Here is a 20634-nt window from a genome sequence, read left to right on the forward strand (position 1 = left end):
TCTGGATTCCTAAACCGGTGTTGGCCCTACTTCACTCCCAGGGGGAGGTTCTGTAAAACTCTTACATATGGCACAAGGCCTGTCAGTGGAGAGCATGAAGGACTGTTGTCAAAAGCATAAAAAAGTACAATTAAAAACTCTAATCGGTCATGGCAAAGGTTGAGGGGAGGCATGTCTGTGCTATCCTAGGTATTGAGCATTATCATATTGAGCGCTTGTGTGAGTTTGAGTGGATTAAGAGAGAGTAACAGACAGGGCCCTGCTGGTAGAGACAGAGTAGAGGGTGAGGTCAGAGAGAGGGAGCAAAAAGAGGGATGGAATGAGGAAGGGGATGGGGTGAGGTTGGAGTGAGGGATGGGTGGGAGGAGTGAGTGAGTGAGAGGGAGGAGTTGCGAGGAGTTGCGAGGAGTGGGAATGAGGAAGTGGGACAGTCTCCATGAGCTCAAGATGTGTAAAGCATATTGCCCAGTGCTTTCCAAAGGGTTGGGAGATGTGTTTGGAATTGAACTGTCATGGCTGACTGGTTCTGGAGGCTAGAGAACTAGAAACCTTAAAAACATGTCTGCAGTGAGCACTTGTCTCCAATGAAATAGAATGTGCATGATGTGAACCGGAACCAAGGTTGCGAGATCCTATTGAATTTGCTCTCCTGAATGAAATGTGTTGTTTGCCTAGTTCCTTTATGCTTTATTTAAAAATACATACAGAAAAGAAAAGGTTAACAACCATTTAAACCCAATGACTGAGGCGTCATGGCAAGGTCACAGTTACCATATCACAACTATCCCTCTGAGTGACAGTATGTTGGTCCCTGCTTTACTGGTCTTCATTGTTTCCCCTCCCTACACTTCTCTATGTTGACAGATGTCTCTCCACACCTCCAGGAAAAATGGATGCTTTAGGCATCACTCCATCCCCAACACATATTCACTGACACAATCACAGTGCCGACAAGGCCGGACGTAGCCTACAGTTTGTTACTGACACTGATGGGTATTTTGTAGGTTATGTTGTTGTATCTCGTCAAGGCCAACTCTTGATTTTGAGACAATGAATCAAGGCTTTGCTTTTCAATGGTCAATTAAATTCAGCTTAGTACACCTGTCTTACCCTACCAATCGGCATCCAAAATAATAGGTTGTATTACTTTATATTGTTCACGTGCGGAAGCGAATTAGGGCCAAGTGAAGAGACATTTGATTTATGTAATCAGTAGCGTAACTTTGGATTACCAGAACTCAGTAACGTAATCTGATTACATTCTGTTACTTTTAGATTACTTTCCCCTTAAGTGGCATCAGAAGAAGACAAAAAATGTATGTTACCAATTGAACAACATCTATTTCAGGATAAATCAATGTTAAAGTTTACATAGCTGGCCATATATGGATGTTACATTTTCCTTTATGGGTTGGTTATGTAGGCTTCTTCTAACCCATCGCTTTCTACTACATATAATAATAAGATTAAAGTATATCTTTACATTAAAAACCAAGGTCTATCAGAATTCCAGTCATTCCAATAAATGTTATACCCCTTGATCTTCAAGAATAGGATTTAGAAATATGGAAGTATAGATTAGCCAAATTGTTTTACCTGAGCATGACCCCAAAACTAAGGACGTATTAGCCAGCCATGCTCTGTTGTTTATGATTTTGTTGTCATGGAGGACTGATTCGAGTTCAAAAATAAATCCTGCGCTCATGGAATGACATGCTTTGAGCACTACTGAAAAGTGCTATTTACATGTGAAAAATGAATGCCATATGCTGCATCTGCTATAAGCCTGTTGTTTACCTTTTTGTTGGTGACACTTTGATATCTTGATAATATGCAGCTGTTTTAAAGGGCAAATGCACAGATAAAACAATTAAAAAAAACGGTCACCTCTGTTTTGGTAAAAGGCTGAGGAATGGGCCTGTCAAACTAGACCCATTCTCAGATTAATTGACAGAGCTATGGATGCAAGGACTGACCATCCATGATATAACAATGATTGTTTTAACCATGTTATGAGGCTACACAGTGTTTGTTACATTTACAATGTTTGCAACATTGGAGTAAAACAAGCCTATATTTTAGGTTCTCATGAAGTGCGACAGTTGAACTAAACTCATGAGGCATTTATAAGTTTTATTCTTCAAGAATCAATGCATATACATGATATCATTTATAAGTCCAAAAATGGATGTAGCAGCTACAGATTGCCCCTTTTAAGTCTATCAAAAGTGTGCGAGTTTGAGCATGTGTCCATTAGGCCTTTGGATTTTTTTCTTGTATCAGCATGAATTAGATTGAGCAATTAAAGCCCCACTTTTATTCCATAGGCTTGGATCCGCACCATGCAGCTGTTGCACAAGCACATTTTTTCACTCACTGGCTTTCTACTAGTTTCAAAAGCAATGATTGATAGGCATCTTAAACTACTTGAATTCAACCGTTATTGGGTTCAAATACACATTCAGGTTTGTGAACAGCCATCCACAACAACCACAATCTGTAAAGCTTAAATAGCTAAATGAGAGATCAGCAGTGTGATTCACATGAATGCGCTATGATATAAATAGTAAGTGTTATCCGTATCGCCGTAGACTACACCACTGCTGTCATCTTTACCTCCAAGCATTTGTTCAAGTTGGATAATGTTTGGATGCCGACAGCAGTCGCACCATTGGAAGACATAGCTTGGACTGTAGCCTACAAAAGCCTATTCGTGCTCTTTTCCCGCGATCCATCAAACACATTTGGTGTGTCGTCATAGTGGTCTCTGACTTGTGGTCAGACTTGCTCAGGTGGAACAAACTTAAGTGTCAAAGATTTTTTAACATAACGGAATACAGTTACCGTTTTTTTGGAACCATTACTCCCCAACCCTGGTCTTTTCAGAAGGGGGAACCACACGGACTTGGATGAGTCCGTTCGAGTATGTGTAGTTACATAGGAAGAGATGGGTGGGTTGTGTGTGTATGCAGCTCTGTGTGTATGGGGGGGTAAAACGTAAGGGCAAAACAAACAAATGGTCATCAATATAATGATCTGATACACTTGTTTAAACAGGCGTCGCTGCACACGCACTCATGCACACGCATACACCACACACACATTAAGTTTCCCCCTGGCAACTTCAGACTGGATGGATTCTCCCTTTCTTGAAATAATCATTGATCTAAATATTGATCTGTTAGATCAATGATCAATAAAGAAATAATCACTTATCTGACATGACTTGGTTGATAGCATAGCGTAAAATCTCCTTTCACGTATCCATCTATCGGTGATGTTTTCAAGGATGTTCAAGGATGTTATCCCAAAACAGGGGCATATTGTCCATTTGTAAGGGTTGCGGAACTGGTGGCAGTGAAGTCAGACGCAGCAGAGCAGAAGTAGGTAATAGCCGGAGCAGTTTAATACAAAAACCCACGACAATACAAAATAACCTACATGGGTACAAAATCCGACGGGCACCAGTAACATAGAGTACAAGCACTTACAAACAAACAATTCCACACAAGGACATGGGGGAGCAGAGGGTTAAATACACAACAATTAATGAGGGAAATGGAAACCAGGTGTGTAAGAAAACAAGCCAAAACAAATGGAAAATGAAAAGTGGATCGACGATGGCTAGAAGACCGGTGAAGCCGAGCGCCGAACACTGCCCGAACAAGGAGAGGAAACAACTTTGGTGGAAGTCAGTGACAGTACCCCCCCCCCCCCCCCCCCCCGACGTGCGGCTCCAGCAGCGCGCCGACACCGGTCTCGGGGACGACCCAGAGGGCGAGGTGCAGGGCGATCCGGATGGAGACGGTGGAACTCCCGCAGCATTGAAGGGTCCAACACGTCCTCCACCGGAAGCCAGCATCTCTCCTCCGGACCGTACCCCTCCCAGTCCACGAGGTACTGAAGGCCCCTCGCCCGATGTCTCGAATCCAGTATGGATCGAATGGAACCGGAACCTCCCGCACCTCAGACTCCTGGAGCGGGCCAGCCACCACCGGCCTGAGGAGAGACACATGGAACGAGGGGTTAATACGGTAATCTGGGGTAAGTTGTAACCTGTAACTCACCTCGTTCAGTCTCCTCAGGACTTTAAATGGCCCCACAAACCACGGACCCAGCTTCCGGCAGGGCAGGCGGGGTCGCAGGTTTCGGGTCGAGAGCCAGACCCGGTCCCCCGGTGCAAACACCGGGCCTCACTGCAGTGATGGTTTGCGCCGGCTTTCTGGTGTAGCATGGCGCGCTGAAGGTGAACATGGGCGGCGTCCCATGTTTCCTCCACGCGCAGAAACCAGTCGTCCACTGCAGGAGCCTCGGTCTGACTCTGATGCCAAGGAGCCAGAACCGGCTGATACCCCAGTATGCACTGGAAGGGGGAGAGGTTAGTGGAGGAGTGGCGGAGCGAGTTCTGGGCCATCTCTGCCCAGGGCACGAACGCTGCCCACTCCCCCGGCCGGTCCTGGCAATAAGACATAAGAAACCTAACCACATCCTGGTTTACTCTCTCCACCTGCCCATTTACTCTCGGGGTGAAAACCCAAGGTAAGGCTGATCGAGACCCCCAGACGTTCCATGAACGCCCTCCAGACCCTAGAAGTGAACTGGGGACCCCGATCAGACACTATGTCCTCAGGCACCCCTTAGCAGCAGGCCGGGAGTATGGGGGTGGGATCCATGGGCCGCTCCTCTGTGTCATACAGCCGGGACAGTGCGTCTGCCTTACAGTTCTGGGAACCTGGTCTGTAAGAAAGGGTGAAAACAAAACGGGTGAAAACCATGGCCCACCTTGCCTGGCGTGGATTCAGTCTCCTCGCCGCCCAGTTGTACTCCAGATTGCGGTGGTCAGTCCAGATGAGAAAAGGGTGTTTAGCCCCCTCAAGCCAATGTCTCCATGCCTTCAAAGCCTTGACGACAGCCAACAGCTCCCGGTCCTTCACGTCATAGTTTCGCTCCGCCGGGCTGAGCTTCCTCAAGAAGAAGGCACAGGGGCGGAGCTTCGGTGGCGTACCCGATCGCTGAGAGAGCACGGCTCCTATCCCAGCCTCAGACGCGTCCACCTCCACTATGAATGCCAAAGAGGGATCCGGATGGGCCAGCACGGGAGCCAAGGTAAACAGAGCCCTCAGGTGACCAAAGGCCCTGTCCGCCTCAGCCGACCACTGCAAACGTACCGGTCCCCTTTTCAGTGGTAATGGGAGCCGCTACCTGACCAAAACCCCGATAAACCTCCAGTAGTAATTGGCAAACCCTAGAAACCACTGCACCTCCTTTAGCGTGGTGGGAGTCGGCCAATTACGCACGACTGAGATGTGGTCACTCTCCATCTCCACCCCTGAGGTGGAAATGCGGTACCCTAGGAAGGAGACGGACTGTTGGAAAACCAGACATTTCTCAGCCTTGGCGTATAGGTCATGCTCCAACAGTCGACCAAGCACCTTGCACACCAGGGACACATGCTCGGCGCGTGTAGCGGAGTATATCAGAATGACATCAATATACACCACTACACGCTGCCCGTGCAGGTTCCTGAAAATCTCATCTACAAAGGCTTGGAAGACTGATGGAGCATTCATCAATCCGTACGGCATGACGAGGTACTCATAATGCCCTGAGGTCGTACTGAACGCCATCTTCCACTCGTCTCCCTCCCTGATACGCACCAGGTTGTAAGCACTCCTGAGATCAAGTTTGGTGAAGAATCGCGCCCAGTGCATTGACTCAATCGCCATGGCGATAAGAGGTAGCGGGGTAACTGTACCTCACAGTTATCTAATTAAGACCTCGATAATCAATACATGGGCGCAGACCTCCCTCCTTCTTCTTCACAAAAAAGAAACTCGAGGAGGCGGAGGAAGTGGAGGACCGAATGTACCCCTGATGCAGGGATTCAGAGACATATGTTTCCATAGCCACCGTCTCCGCCTGTGACAGAGGATACAAGTGACTCCTGGGAAGTGCAGCATCTACCAGGAGATTTATCGCACAATCCCCCCGTCGATAGGGTGGTAATTGAGTCGCCTTCTTTTTGGAGAAGGCGAGAGCCAAATCGGCATATTCGGGGGGAATGCGCATGGTGGAGACCTGGTCTGGACTTTCCACCGTAGTAGCACCTACGGAAACCCCTAAACACCTCCCCGAACACTCTTGCGACCACCCAGTGAGAGCCCTCCGTAGCCATGAAACAGTGGGGTCATGACAAGCTAACCAGGGTAGACCTAGCACCACGGGAAAGGCTGGAGAGTCAATGAGAAAGAGACTGATTCTCTCCGTGTGACCCCCCTGCGTCACCATGCCCAGAGGAGCGGTGGCCTCCCTAATCAACCCTGACCCTAATGTTCGACTATCTAAGGCGTGAACTGGGAAGGGTGAAGCCACAGAAACGATGGGGATCCCTAAACACCTGAATCGACGAGCGCCTTATGCTGGGAATGCGGGGAAAACTCAAGAAAAGTGATGAACAAAAACGTGTGCAACAGAGGGCTCTGGGTGAGAATGGTGCTTTCTCACCTGAGGTGATGCCAGAGTGCCCTGCCTGCTGCCTCGACCCCCAGAGGAACCAACCCGGCACTGACAGGCAGTGTGACCTCTGCGGCCACAGATGGTGCACGAGATGGAACCTCCTCCGGTCTCCCTGAGCGCAGCACCTCCCAACTCCATGGGCATCGGAGCGGTGGTGCTGGGGGATGGAACCAACAGACCCCGATCTGGACGTCCGTGGGTATCCAGCAGGTCATCCAGCCGAATGGACAGGTCCACCAGCTGGTTGAAGGTAAGTGTGGTGTCCCTGCAGCCCAACTCTCGACGGACATCCTCGCGCAAACTGCAGCGATAGTGGTTGATCAGGGCCCTGTCGTTCCATCCCGCTCCGGAGGCCAGGGTTCAAAAGTCCAAAGAGAACTCCTGTGCGCTCCTCGTCCCCTGCCGTAGGTGGAAAAGACGTTCACCCGCCGCTCTGCCCTTGGGCGGGTGGTCGAAGACTGCCCGGGTAAACTCCTCAAAATGCTCCAACACCGCATCTCCTTCCACCCACACGGTGTTGGCCCACTCCAGGGCTTTCCCCGAGAGGCATGAGACGAGGGCGGACACCCTCTCACGGCCTGAAGGAGCCGGGTGTACGGTTGCCAGGTATAAATCCAACTGCAGTAGGAACCCCTGGCAGCGGGCAGCCGTCCCATCGTTCTCCCCGGGGAGGGTGAGGCGAATCCCACTGGAACCGGGTGCAGGGGGAGTGAGTAGTGGAGGCTCCTGTTGTGCTGGGGGAGGCGCTGGAGGAACTCCCTGTCTCTCCCAGGGGTCCATGATTTGGACAACGCGGTCCATGGCGGCACCGAGATGGTGCATCATCGCCTCTTGCTCCAGGACGGCAAGACAGGGACGCGCAATCCTTCTCCGTGCAGTCCGTGACATATATTCACAAGATAATAAGCATAGGCCTATGAGACTACTTCAGTGGAAGTGTACAACACCATGCCATTACACACACATTTGTAATTTAAACTTTCATTTTGACACATAGGCAGCTGACCTAGCTGTCACTCTCTAAAATACTATGCAAGGTGTTGGCATACGCAGGGGATTGGGAACATCACGGGCAAATTATGTGTGTGATTTTGGTTTTACTATCCTTGTGGTGTTCAGAAGTCCTTTACAAGGATAGTAAAACATGGACAAATCTGAGAAGTGGGGACATTTCGCAAAATACTATTTTAGGTTTAGGGTTACAATTAGGGTTAGGGTAAGGAGTTAGGGTTCTGGTTAGGGTTAAGGTTTAGGTGTTAGGGAATATAGGATTTTGAATCAATTGTTTGGTCCCCACAAGGATAGTAAAAAAAATGTGTGTGTGTGTGTGTGTGTGTGTGTGTGTGTGTGTGTGTGTGTGTGTGTGTGTGTGTGTGTGTGTGTGTGTGTGTTCATTCAGAGTGGTTACATTTCAGAGTGGTTACATTTCCCCAGCCCAACCCTCAAAAGTGTCGCTGCTCCTGATGCCTAGACAAGGGATTGTAAAACATGGAAGGTATCCAGCTTTGCTGTGACTCAGGTGACTCTCGTGTGTGCGTGGGCTTATGTGAATACTTGACTGGGTGTTATTGACAGGTAGTGTTTTCTCCACTTTGAGGCAGGCCTTTCTGTCAAGTTCAGAGGACTTTGATTGGTATGATAATTAAAGAAGGCCTTCTGAGGCTGAAGATCCTCCATCCCACCTGGCTTCATTGTTTCCATTCTAGAGTAACATCAGGAGCCCCATTTATACCTGATTCTAACATGTGTCCTTTGCCCTGATCTTGTCCACATACTGATTGTCCCCACATTTTTAGACAGCTGGAGACGTTTAAAAGACACATTGTGATCTGATTGGGATCAGATCTTCCTGGCCTCCCCAGGAAGTAGTCGAGCACACATTGTGTCTGGATATTTTACAGGTGTAGACAGATTTGGGCAGTGAAACCATTAAACCATTCATCATTATCCCATCATCTAAAATCATTGACAGGTGGCGGCGCACTACTGACTTATGACATCAAGTCTTAAAATAAAGAAATATAATATAAATATCCGTCAAATATTTTGCATTTAGGGAGACTACGAAATCGGGTCACAACGCGGATACAGTGGACAGATAAGAGACACATCTTCATGCCATGTGTAGACGCTTTTCTGAAAACGTGGGCACAATCAGAATGTGAACAATATTAAGACAGAGGACGCATGTTTGTGCCTGTTATGAACAAGGCGAGGGGGTGTGAATGCAGTCTGTCTCTACAGTATGTATGCAGTAATTTGGTGCTCCAGGTTCAACTAGACGAGAATAAGTGACTGTCACCTGCAAAGTTTAAGTTTAGATAACCTGTGACAGTCTATTGGTCTGTTTTCAGTCCAGTCAATGGAATGTGGCTGGTACAGTCTGAGACTAGACATACAAACTGTTACAACTGACCCAGATTCAGCTTTAGCTAGTTAAAATGCCAGATTAGCTGGGGGCATGTGACAATGATCTGACTTTGGTATATAGCACTTAACATTAAAGGTGTAACTCTTGTTATTTTTACATCCAAAGCCAATACAATGCAATCTGGGCCAGCGTATAATAGGTGTGTGTGCGTGTGCTGCACATCCTGTTATTTGTGCGTGTGTGTGTGTGTGTGTGTGTGTGTGTGTGTGTGTGTGTGTGTGTGTGTGTGTGTGTGTGTGTGTGTGTGTGTGTGTGTGTGTGCGCGCACGACCTTCGAAAGACTATTGACCCTGTCAATACAGTTCCTATCATTCTGCAAACCATGCACAGTAGCAGGATATTCATGTAATGTGTGATGGAGTGTGTGGAGGGAGGGAGTGTTTCTGTTGTTTGAGGGGACTGGTTAGAAGTCAATAAGTACTCTAGCTTCTTTTGGGCAAACACAGTCTTTCTAGAGGACTAAAATGCAAACATAACCCTGCTTTGAACCTCACCCCCCCTGAACACACGCACTGTATATACAAAGACAAGATCCCATACCGTACGTACCGTATACACACCGACCCACAGAGTGGTATTCAATAAAGACCTAGGGATCACGCTGACACCAGTCATCTTCTGGGGAAATAAAGCTATCTTTGTTGTGCTGCAGTGAATACAGGACTTATTGCAACATACCGACCTGCCTGTTTGAACGAGACGTGTTTCCTAGCCCTTCTCCCTTGGTTTTACTAAGAACCAGTCTAATTTCTCTGCCGCCAACAGTTATCCCAAGAACTGTTGTATTGCTTCCATTTTGTCAGAAATCACTCAACCGTGACTGTGACAATTAAGTCCTAACTGCGCGAGTAACATTTTTTATTAGTCGCATCGAACTGAGCTGCACATTCTACATGCTCACCTCACTCCAAACGTCCTATATTTTAGGCTAGAGTGTGGTTATCCTAGAGTTATTTTTGCAGGATAGTTGCTTGGCTTTGGAACATTCTCAGCACATTGAAGGAACTTGAGAAAATAATATCATTTTCTTGTCATTTCATTACTTTAACAGAACGTTTCCTAAAAGTTCAAACATGGTTACGTTTGATAAAATGTTGGTAATGTTCTAAGAACGTTCTCCAACTTCTTTGACATTGGGAATATTCTCAAATGTTTCAGAGAACGTAAAGAAACAATGTTCTTCTTTGAGAATTTCAATATTTCAGCATAACGTTTCCTACAGGTTTCCTCATGGTTCTATCTAAAGTGATGTTCTCAAATTGTTCTAAGAAAGTTAAGAAACAACGTTCTTCTGTGGGTACGTTTCCTACAGGTTTCTTCATGGTTCTATTTAAAGTAATGTTCTCAAATTGTTCTGAGAACATTAAGAAAACTTTCCATAAAAAAAAAAAACAAGAAAACTTCCAGAATGTTCAGAGTTCTAGAAATGTTATTTAAAAACATATACTGTACACTGTTCTCAGCGTCAACAAAACTGTCTCTATCCTCTGTGTTGTTAAGTGTGTTCAGCTGTGTTTGCCGCGCCCACACATTTGCCACACCTGGTCTTAATGATCGCTTGTTTCCTTTGAAATAGGGTCTGTTTGAATAGACTCAAATAAACAGCTTTGTATGAGTTATAAAAACATGGCATGCTAGCTCCATCCTGGTGGAGCAGTGGACTTATTCCATGGATAGAGAACAGAAGAAGATCATAGGTTTGAATCTCACATGCCACAATAAAAAATACATGTGTTTGCATGATTAATGCCCAAGCAAATACATTTCTATGTGTCCTATCTGTGCTTTGAGTTCAAAACAGTTAACCCAAACTAAGCTAGTAGTGTTGTTAAAAGTCTTATTGAAACATGTTCTCAGAACATTATTTAATTACCTTCAAATAACCTGTTATTTACATTCTCAGAACGTTATTAAAACCTCCCCGGAAAATTCCCTGGATTTTAGGTTGCACCTCAAAATATCTTGAATCATGACATTGAATGCCACTTCAGAAGTCTATTAAACCTCTTAATAAAGCATAGCAAAAAATAATTGGTGTCATCAAATCATGGGCTGGTGCAACCAACTGAAAAAGTTAGTCTGGAGCCCTGAAACTCATATAGTACATTGCTATTCTGGACAAAAGCTCTGTCTTTCAGCTTTCTGCTAAACTATGCATAGTTGCGCAATGTACAGTATGTGCACAGAGTGCTATATAATGTTTAATGTTCATATTCTCTGTCTATTAAACGGAAACACATGCATCATTCAGCTACCATTGTAAGCTGCTGTCCAAACCAGAGCCGTTTAAGTGTGTTTTGGAGTTTGCATTAGATTGGGCCTGGCAAAAACAAACGTATCTTTCATCAATAGCCACTGGTGAGTCACCCAGCCAGCCCCACTCATAACTTGTAGAATAGTGTTTGAGTCAGGCCTTGACTTTCCTCCATCCCTTGTTTGACTTTATGAAGTCCCACAGCGTCCACATGTTTTTTCCATGTGTATGTTTATTAAAACATGTTTGTGTGTTTGTTTCTGTGTGATGAGTGATGCGATTCATGTGACTGTTTTGAAAACCTAGGCAAGTTGGCATTGTCATGGCATCGCACTGTGCCAAGTTGCAAGCTGTGCCAAGTTGCAAGCTGTGCCAAGCTGCAAGCTGTGCCAAGCTGTCCAGTGTGTGTGTGTGTGTGTGTGTGCGTGTGTGCGCATGCCTGATACACTGCCTTTTTGACAAAACAGCCGTGCTGCGTGAGTGACCAACGGTATTGCACAACAGTTCATTGAACTTCCAATATGTCTAAAACATTGTACAACAGTTAAATTAAGGCTGGTGTTACAGGAAAGCTTATTCAAACTGTTAATGTTACACTCTTAGAAAACAATGTTCCCAAATAGCTTCTTCTGCTGTCCCCATAGGATAACCCTTTTTGGTTCCAGGTAGAACCATTTTGGGTTCCATGTAGAACCCTCTGTGGAAAGGGTTCTACATGGAAGCTAAAATGGTTCTACTTGGAGCCAAAAGGGTTCTACCTGGAACCAACAAGGGTTTTTCAAAGGGTTCTCCTATGGGACAGACGGTTTTAGAAAGCACCTTTTTTTTCTACGCGTCTACCCGGTTCCTCTTGTTATACAAAATTGTGCCTGATCTGAAGACGCGCTATCTCCACAGCTCTGTACTGTGTGGGTGACATCAGTTGGCATGGCGTAACAAGAGGAACTGCCCCTCCATACCTTCAGGCTATGCTCAAACCCAACACTCCTAACCGAGCACTCCATTCTGCCACCTCAGGTCTCTTGGCCCTCCCACCCCTACAGAAGGTCCGCTCCTGCTCAGCCCAGTCCAAGCTCTTCTCTGTCCTGGCACCCCAATGGTGGAATCAGCTTCCTCCTGAAGCCAGGACAGCAGAGTCCCTGTCCATCTTCTGAAAACATCTGAAAAACGACCTCCTCAAGCAGTAACTTAAATAATCTTCTTCCTCACCTCGACCCCCCCCATTTTTTTACAAAAATACATTTAAAAAGAACACTTAACCAGCACTTGCACTTGACCCCCCTCCCCACCCCCCCTTTCTAGCTCTGATTCAACTGATAGCTACATGATTGAGGAAAGATGTACTTTCTATGCATGTGATATGTGGTTGTCCCACCTAGCTATTTTAAGATGAATGCAAGTTGCTCTGGATAAGAGCGTCTGCTAAATGACTCAAATGTAAATGTAACAGAGAAAGACTCCAGGCAGGTTGGAGCTGGTTGGTTTGGGCCTTGGCTTTGTGTCAAGAGTCTGCAAACTGCTAAATTGTTAATGGTTTCTGTGGTCTTTAAATGAACTTATAGTGCATAGTTGTTGCATTGAATAGGCCTATGTAATAGTGAATATCCATTATTTAACTAATGAAAGCAATTAGCATTCATATGTATTGTCATCCTTTCAGATCTTTTCATTTCAAGCCGCGTATGTGAGATATCATGCTCTGCCAGACGTCTTCACGTAGACACAAAGAGAATGCATCTGCGCTGGATGCTTCCTCTGTGGAAGTCTTGCAAACTCAACATAATTTTGCAGAAAACAAATTAATAATCAACACCATTCATGCATGATGTCCCATGAATTAAAAACATCCCTGGTTCATTCCCAATTCATGGCTCATAGACGGAATGTTGTAGCACACCTTTCTGCACAGTTTACCCAACGTCACCGTACCAGTAAATCATTAACAAAAGAGACTGGCTTCAAAGTGTTGGCAAATTTGGCATGACCAGGGTAACTAAACATATGCCTTGGGGAAACAATAGATTCTGTAGAATGGCAGTATGTTTTATTATTATTCTGTATGATTCCTCAGTCAACTTTGAAGTCAGTAAAATGTAATCTGATACACTCTCTTGTGGGCGAAGATGGTATATTAAAGCCAGAAAATGCTGGTCAGCTATCTTGGAACAAACACAGCGTCCTCTTGTGGTGAGAAATTCCCATGACCAGCCATTTTCACTTGGCAAGGGCTTAGGTGGTTGAAGGTTCCCGAACATAGAAGATAAAAATGTAAGTGAATAGTGTAGACGATTATTGTATTGATTGATGTGAAAAGTGTTTCTCTAGGTACTGGATTAATCTTCAACATTGCTGAATTACTTTCTGAACATTTCGCTCCTCTTAAAACACCCCTGGTGTTGCACACGTATCTACAATGGAATGCTGTCGACCATTCTGCATTCGGGGAGTGATGACCATAGCTCACTATTATGGGATGCCACAGTGGGTGAGCTAGCCTAATTATTTCTGAACATTTCACCCCTCTTAAAACACCCCTGGTGTTGCACACGTATCTACAGTATCTACAGAGGAATGCTGTTGACCATTCTGCATTCGGGGAGTGATGACCATAGCTCACTATTATGGGATGCCACAGTGGGTGACCTAGCCTAACTGCTTCTGTTGACAACACAGAGTCTACTTAAAAGCCTTTGGGTATAGTGATGACAGGCAAAACCTCCTGAAAACAGACCAGTGCCTCTTCACACGCATGTCCCAGAATCCACGCTGTGTATTCTAACTGCTGCACACACACACACACTGGTGTGACTAAGTGTGGATTGAATGTCGTCTGACCAGTGTCCCATTTCTCTCTGCTATTATTGTTGTTGTTGTCTGCCGAGCATGATGAAGGTGTCAACACTTACAATGAATGCTCTAATGGACTCACCCCATTTGGAAGCAGGAAATATTTTTGGTTGTGTTTGTTCCTGTACTGCAGTACATGCATGTACACAGTGTGTGAAGAGAACAACAGATGCCATAGTTGAAACAGGAAACACAAGCGTTGTCGTTTTGTTCTTTGACAAGTTGATGTTTAATAACACCTGTGAAACAGAAAAGTATGGTTATGTTATTTTCAGAGGGTCAAGCAGTCATGGGAGGTGACTGGACTTTTGTACCTTTCATTTTGACAAGGTCATATAACATTAATGTGATACCAATGTGGGTCAAAGGATAAGGATATGAAAGAAAAGAATGAGAGGCTAAGCGAGTAGGCGCCGGATAGAAACAAAGTTACATGTTATCAGTGGTAATGGGTGAGAAGATCTGCCTGCTCTAAGCCTAACAGTACCTATCTTTCTCTCTCCGTGACAGGAGTTTTGATCAGCTGAGTGTGTCGACAGAGTACAGCGTCAACAGCACCAGGACGGAGGGAGACAGGGACGCTACCTCCATGTTCAGCTTCGACATGTCAGCCTTCAACAGCCTCAGCCCCACCAAGTCCAGAAATAAGGTACGTCACAATATAGTAGAGTACAATAGGAGTCCTCGTTTGTGTTGTGGAGAACTAATCAGGAAATACCCATGATATACTGTATCTGAATTATTGTACTTTCAAACCACCCCCTCTTTACCTTCTGTAGGAGTTTTTTATTTAATTTATTAGGATCCCCTTTAGCCAACGCCAATGGCTCCGGCTAGCCTTAGGACAGACTCATCTAAGAGTGATGTTGAGATGAATGATGAAATGTGACTATAGTATACATAGTGGCTAATCATACTGTACCATACATGTTTACCATAGTTCTACAATTGTCCAAAGTATGTGTCAAACACAGAGGACTTTCAGAGTGGTTAGAATAGTATCCAACCCACTTGATAACACTTGATTTAAAAAAAAATTATAATAATAATACACTTTTTTCAAATCATTTGAGGGTGACAGAATCTGTCTCTTAGCTTAGAGACGTTTACACCTTACTACTGATTGTTACTGCTTGCACTGAGCCTGGCCGATAAGTCATATAAAAAGGGTGCATAGGAGGGCAGTATTGACTCACTTTGCAGGGCATCAGCTGCAGGAGAGGCAGTGTGGTTACAGGATGCCTCTCCAGATACACAAATCCTCTGCAGAATGTCTTTACAATGTCCAAGGAAATCCATATTGATTGTGTCATTTGCACAGGCCTGTGCGGAATTTGTGTATCTGGAAGGCATCCTATAACCACACTGGCCGTAAACATTTCCTACAGCAACTGAGATTCTTCAGACAGACCCCTCAATGTAAGTTTATGACTCCGTTTATACTAAAGCGTTGCATTACGCAATATTTGGGTTTGGAATAACGATCTATATGAGCATTTCTTCAGTGCCTGGAGGTATTAAGATGAATGTAAGACTGATGTTCTTGATCAGCATCCTGTCAAATTGTATACAAATCATTAAAGGGGCGAAAGGTCCAATTAAAAGATGTCATAGATGTCCTAGGTGAAATGGCATGCTAGAAATGATTCTTTCGGATTACATTTCTCACTGTGTAATTCTCCATTGACACAGACTTGTCCAACCTGTTCTCCAACCTGGAGTAATTAATGGGGTAGGATTCACTCTGTGTTCTATTAATATTCATCCAACTTTTACAAGTACATAATTGAGCACGTTCAGCCATTCAAGAAGAATGATGTTTTTCCTGGAAACCTGATTACTGGGGTAGACTTTTATTTCTATGCTAGGCATACAATTTGGAACATAAACTGGAGTACAGTACTGTAACCCAAAGTCTGTGGTTTCTCCTTTCATGTGTTTCCTGACCTGTCTGAGGCCATTTGGAAACAAAGGAACAATGAGCTCGGTTTCAACAGGATTTTGTATTAGGTAAAAGTCCTGTTGAGATCCAGACTCTTCTGTTAAACCATTTCTACTACTGAATGAAGGATGTGCACAGGTCCATATGAAACAATGCCAGCAAATCATTCAACTTGTGTCAATTTAGAGGGAAAGGATCAAAATGTGTGTCCTTTGCATGTGTCGGAGTTGGTCAAAACATTTATACTGTACACAACTGAAACATGCTGCGATTTGCATACTGTGTTACGTACAACCACAAGAGGTGGATTATTTCCTTGTCTCAGTCCAACTGAAAGTAGCTCTCCTGTCCATGGTGTTATTATATTGATAAAGTGGTTTCCAGACTACTTACTTGCTCCAGTTTGATTGAGAAAGGAAGGGTGGGGTTGTTAGGCAGACATCCGTGTCCATATATTCTCATTGGATCGTTCATTCCTGTGAGTTGTTAGCTATGTGAAAGCTCTTTCACAATAGCCTATATGCTGCACTGTACTTGGCAGTACAAATGGATTTATGCCCTGAAGCGATGTACTGTAGTTTGTTTGATAGTCTACTCAAGGCTAGACATATACAGATACACACATACATCACACACAGACTGTCTGTCTCTCTGTGAAGCTCATTTTTTTCCCCTCCCACATTGTTGGATTTGGCGGCGTTATGACTCTTATCCCAGCTTAGCAGGAAGTTAAAAAGCGGATAAACATTAACTTTTTGCAGCTGATATGCGAGTGGTCAACTGGGCTGGAGTGGTGCAGTATATGGTCAGTATGTTGGGATTCTAAAGAAAGGAAATCTACCGGTTAAATTCCAGCAAGTGTCACTAAAATGGTATGCAGCGATCTCATTCTTTTTGTGTTAGTGTGTATTATCTTTTGTTATGATCTGTATCCTGTTCCAGCCTGTACTAGGAAACAGGCAGAGTGTGCTGTGCTTTTGTATGTATGCTACTGTGTCACCTGCGTTTTTATCTAGTCAACTTTTATGTGACGTTTATGTTTTATTGATTCGATGGAACCCAGGTCTCCCTGGAGAACAGTGGCAAGTGTCACTGAATGGACTATCCTGGCTAACTGAAACAAGCAGACCATGTCGTTATTGACTTACCTGGCTAAGTATAGGTTGAATAAGACAGAAATAGATTGTATTTGCTATTAGATAGGATATTAATCCAATGATACTGTATAGATCTTATTACAAACTAGTATTATTTGATGACCTTCCCATTCCTAGTTTGCCTCGTTGGTTCTCATTCCACCTATCCCGCAGTGGGTTTTAATACCTGTGGTTACTGACTTGTGGGCATGGCAGAAATGTTCCTGTAATGTTCTATCTGTCCAATGTTGTCATTACCCAGGTGCTGTAGCAGCCTGGTCATGTTCAACCTGGCTGTTAGTAGAAAGACATCTTCACTATTCAGCTTGGCTGGTGTTTGATTTTGACAAGAATCTTTACCTAATCTTCGAGGTTATCGTTAAGGATATTAAGGTAAAATGTACTAAATTATATCAAAGGACTGAAAGAAGTGAGATGAGAACCAACCTCTGGCTATTTGTATAGCTGTGCCAAAAACAACAGGTGTGTCTGTTCTCCATCTGGGTATTTATTTGTCTTTTTTTTTTGTCTCTCTGTCTCCTCCCAGAGCTCGGACGGAATGTTTAACCGCATCAGCAGTTTATTTTCCACCAAGAAGAAGAAGAGCCGGAGTGGCTCACTCTCAGCAGGCTCAGAGGATGGATCCTGGCTGGGTCCTGGCTCTCCCATCTCTCCCCAGTCCCCTGGTTCTCCTCTCTCCCCCCACCAGAAGGACGGGCTGAGGACCACCACTACCCAGAAAGAGGGGGAGGTAGTGGAAGTGGGAGCTGGGCCAGTGCTGGAGAGTCTGTCGGAGCTCCAAGCGAAGGGGTCGGTGTTCAGTAGCAGCTCCAGCACTAATACATCCAGCCTAGCCTCTCTGGTGGTGGCAGACACAGGGGACCTGCCGTTTGCAGACAGTGACAGCAGCGGCCGGGGCAGCGTGAGGGAGGTGCAGGTATGCAGGGTCAGCCGGGCGGAAGCAGAGTCAGACGGAGAGGCAGACAGGAATTCTGGGAATCTGACTCCCACGAACTTGTCCCCCTGCGGAGCAGAGCAAGCCCCAGAGCTCGGCCTCACTAAGGACGTGGTGGAGGAGGTGAGCAGGAGGCTGCAGGTATATCTGAAGGAACAAACCACTGTGGAAGACGGAGAGGGGTCGGAGTGGGGCAGCCCAGTGGTCCAAACCACCCTCAGGTCGTTTGAGCTCTCTCAATCTCACCTTAAGACTGACGTCACCTCTCTCGGCATCGAGTCTAAAAAGACCTCTCTGAAAACATCTGTTGGAGGGAAGGGGAGTTACCAGCTGGGAGTGACTCTAGGCTCTCAGTCCCACACCCCGTCCTCCTCAGACCCACAGCCAGAGGGTGAGGAGGGAGAGAACAGCCCAGCCATGGGGAAGAAGAACAGGAGAAGGGCTCTGAAGCCCACCAGCATCAGCTCGGCTGAAACAGCGCCCCCCAGCCAGATGACGTTACCTGGGGGAGAGGGGACGAGGCGGCACTCACCTGCGAAGCTGCACAAACCTGTGTGGGTGGAAACACTCCTGGGAGAAGAGCCCGTACCTGTGACTGTGGCCCCTGTGGAGTACACTGATACTGCCGGTGTCCTGGCCACTGTAACCCTTTCAGCGGTATCCGGTGGCAGAGAGCCAGAGCTGGCTGTGTCCACAGCACCAGTCTCCAAGGACTCCGAAACAAACACAGACCGGCCAGAGGCGACCAGTCCAGCAACAGACTCCGAGTGCAGCCCCCCTCTAGACGATCAGACGGCCCTGAGCAAAGAGGAAAAACGCAGGAGTGTGAAACTGTCCCCCTGTGAGAAGCTTTTCACTAAGAAGGTGTATGTGAGCCCTGAGCCCAGTTTTGATGGGGATGAGCAGACAGAGAGAGAGCTGGAAAAGAATGACATCGTAGACTTGGCTTCAAAGATTCCTCAGAAGTCTGAGGTGAAACTGTAAGTGTCTTTATTTCACTTTTTTGGGAGTCTTTTTAATGAGCACTTTGATCCTTGAGAGGGAGAGCGAGACAGAGAGAGAGAGGTGTGCAACCTAACCTGTGTATTCCCATGTCCTTTTGTGCCAAAGGAGAACAATAAGAACCGTTTGTTACACAGCTGAAAAACTCCTGCGTCATTAAAATGTTCACCTACAGTACTAATTCTTTACTTTGACTGAATGATACTGACAAGACTACTGTATGTACGGTAGGCGATTGACTATACAGTACAACAATATCTTCTTATGTATTCGTCACAAAATACTGTGCACAGTCAGTCAGTCTTTACAACCGAGTCAATAGGCTACCCTAAATTGTTAAGAGTCTGCTGTTGAGCAAGAACAAAAAATACAGGGGAACCATTTCAATATTGTAGTATACTGTAATTCAGTGGAAAATAAATCATGATGCAGCAGTTATTTGAATAATGCAACAAGTAAACTCATGAGCAACTGTTCCTCTTACCAAGCTAATAAGAATTTTGTTAAATTATGCTAGCAACGACCATGACAGCTTCAGATGTAGGATCTTAATTTGAGCCAGTTTGCTACAACAGGAAAATAATCCTGCAGCAACAGGAAATATTAATTATTATGTGGATTATAATGAATTTACATTTTTGGTAGGGCAAATCAAGTCTGACATTTTAAAGTGGAAATTCCAAACTTTAGAAGCCTTTTTATACCTCAAATACACTACAGGTTTGCATTTCCTGCCGTGCAGGAACATTCTCAGCAACAAAAGAGTGATCAAATTAAGATCCAACATCTGTACCACTGATGCAAAGCCTATTATCTTAACAATATGGTTAAGACTGTTAACTGCGTCCTCTGGCACAGGGGATTCTGAAGAGAAAATATCATAAATGTTCAGCCCAACCAAGATTGTCTTAAAACAACTGTTTTTCAAATTTACTGTAACATTTCACACTAGTTATTTTGGAGGCCACTTTACTGGAGTAAGCAGAAGTTTGTAAACAGAACATTCATAGTAGATAAAGGTAGGACGTGTAAAATATAATATATATTGCATGAGATGTAACCTGCTAACTAAAATCACTGAAAGAAAATAAAAAATAGTTTGTTCATATGAGCTGTTGTTATATTTCAATCAAAATGGAGGGCATCTCATACTGGGCACTCATTGGTTCATTCAACATTGTTTCCACGTCATTTCAATGAAATTACTTTAAACTAATGTGGAATATACATCTGTGATCACTGGGCTGTGTTTACTTCAGGCGTTATTTCCATCCTGAATGATGACTCATGACGAAAGTTACTCTGAAGTCACTCACTTTGTTTGACTAAAAGGTTTACTAAAAACAATACAATGCTGATAAAAGTAAGGCATGCCATTCTGATATCCATCTTTCAGATGTAGTATTGTCACAAGGAATATGTATTTAGTTGGATCATATTCAGGTGGAATAGCCTGTTTTTAGATTAAAACTATTGTTATACTGTACCTCAATGGAATCAAATTTCTACTGTTCTACTGATACCTGAGGGGATGTTCTGCATTGCTGAAAG

At 44.9% G+C, this 20634-nt stretch overlaps 1 protein-coding gene across 8 annotated transcripts in view; it reads left to right on the forward strand.

Annotated features, from left to right (window-relative positions):
• Positions 1-20634, forward strand: part of LOC115162488 (beta/gamma crystallin domain-containing protein 1) — a 58691-nt gene that overhangs the window by 8687 nt on the left and 29370 nt on the right. For 2 of the 8 annotated variants that reach the window (XM_029713829.1, XM_029713831.1), the window contains exons 2-3: positions 14559-14697; positions 17674-19061. In XM_029713829.1, the coding sequence (XP_029569689.1) occupies positions 14559-14697; positions 17674-19061 (1527 nt within the window). Of the gene's footprint in view, positions 1-13452; positions 13470-13654; positions 13687-13807; positions 13840-14202; positions 14345-14558; positions 14698-16648; positions 16863-17673; positions 19062-20634 lie in introns of those variants that run through there. The other 6 variants (XM_029713835.1, XM_029713834.1, XM_029713832.1 and 3 more) reach the window with 6 other exon arrangements.

Source organism: Salmo trutta, chromosome 25, assembly GCF_901001165.1.
Source record: "Salmo trutta chromosome 25, fSalTru1.1, whole genome shotgun sequence".
Lineage (NCBI taxonomy): Eukaryota > Metazoa > Chordata > Actinopteri > Salmoniformes > Salmonidae > Salmo > Salmo trutta.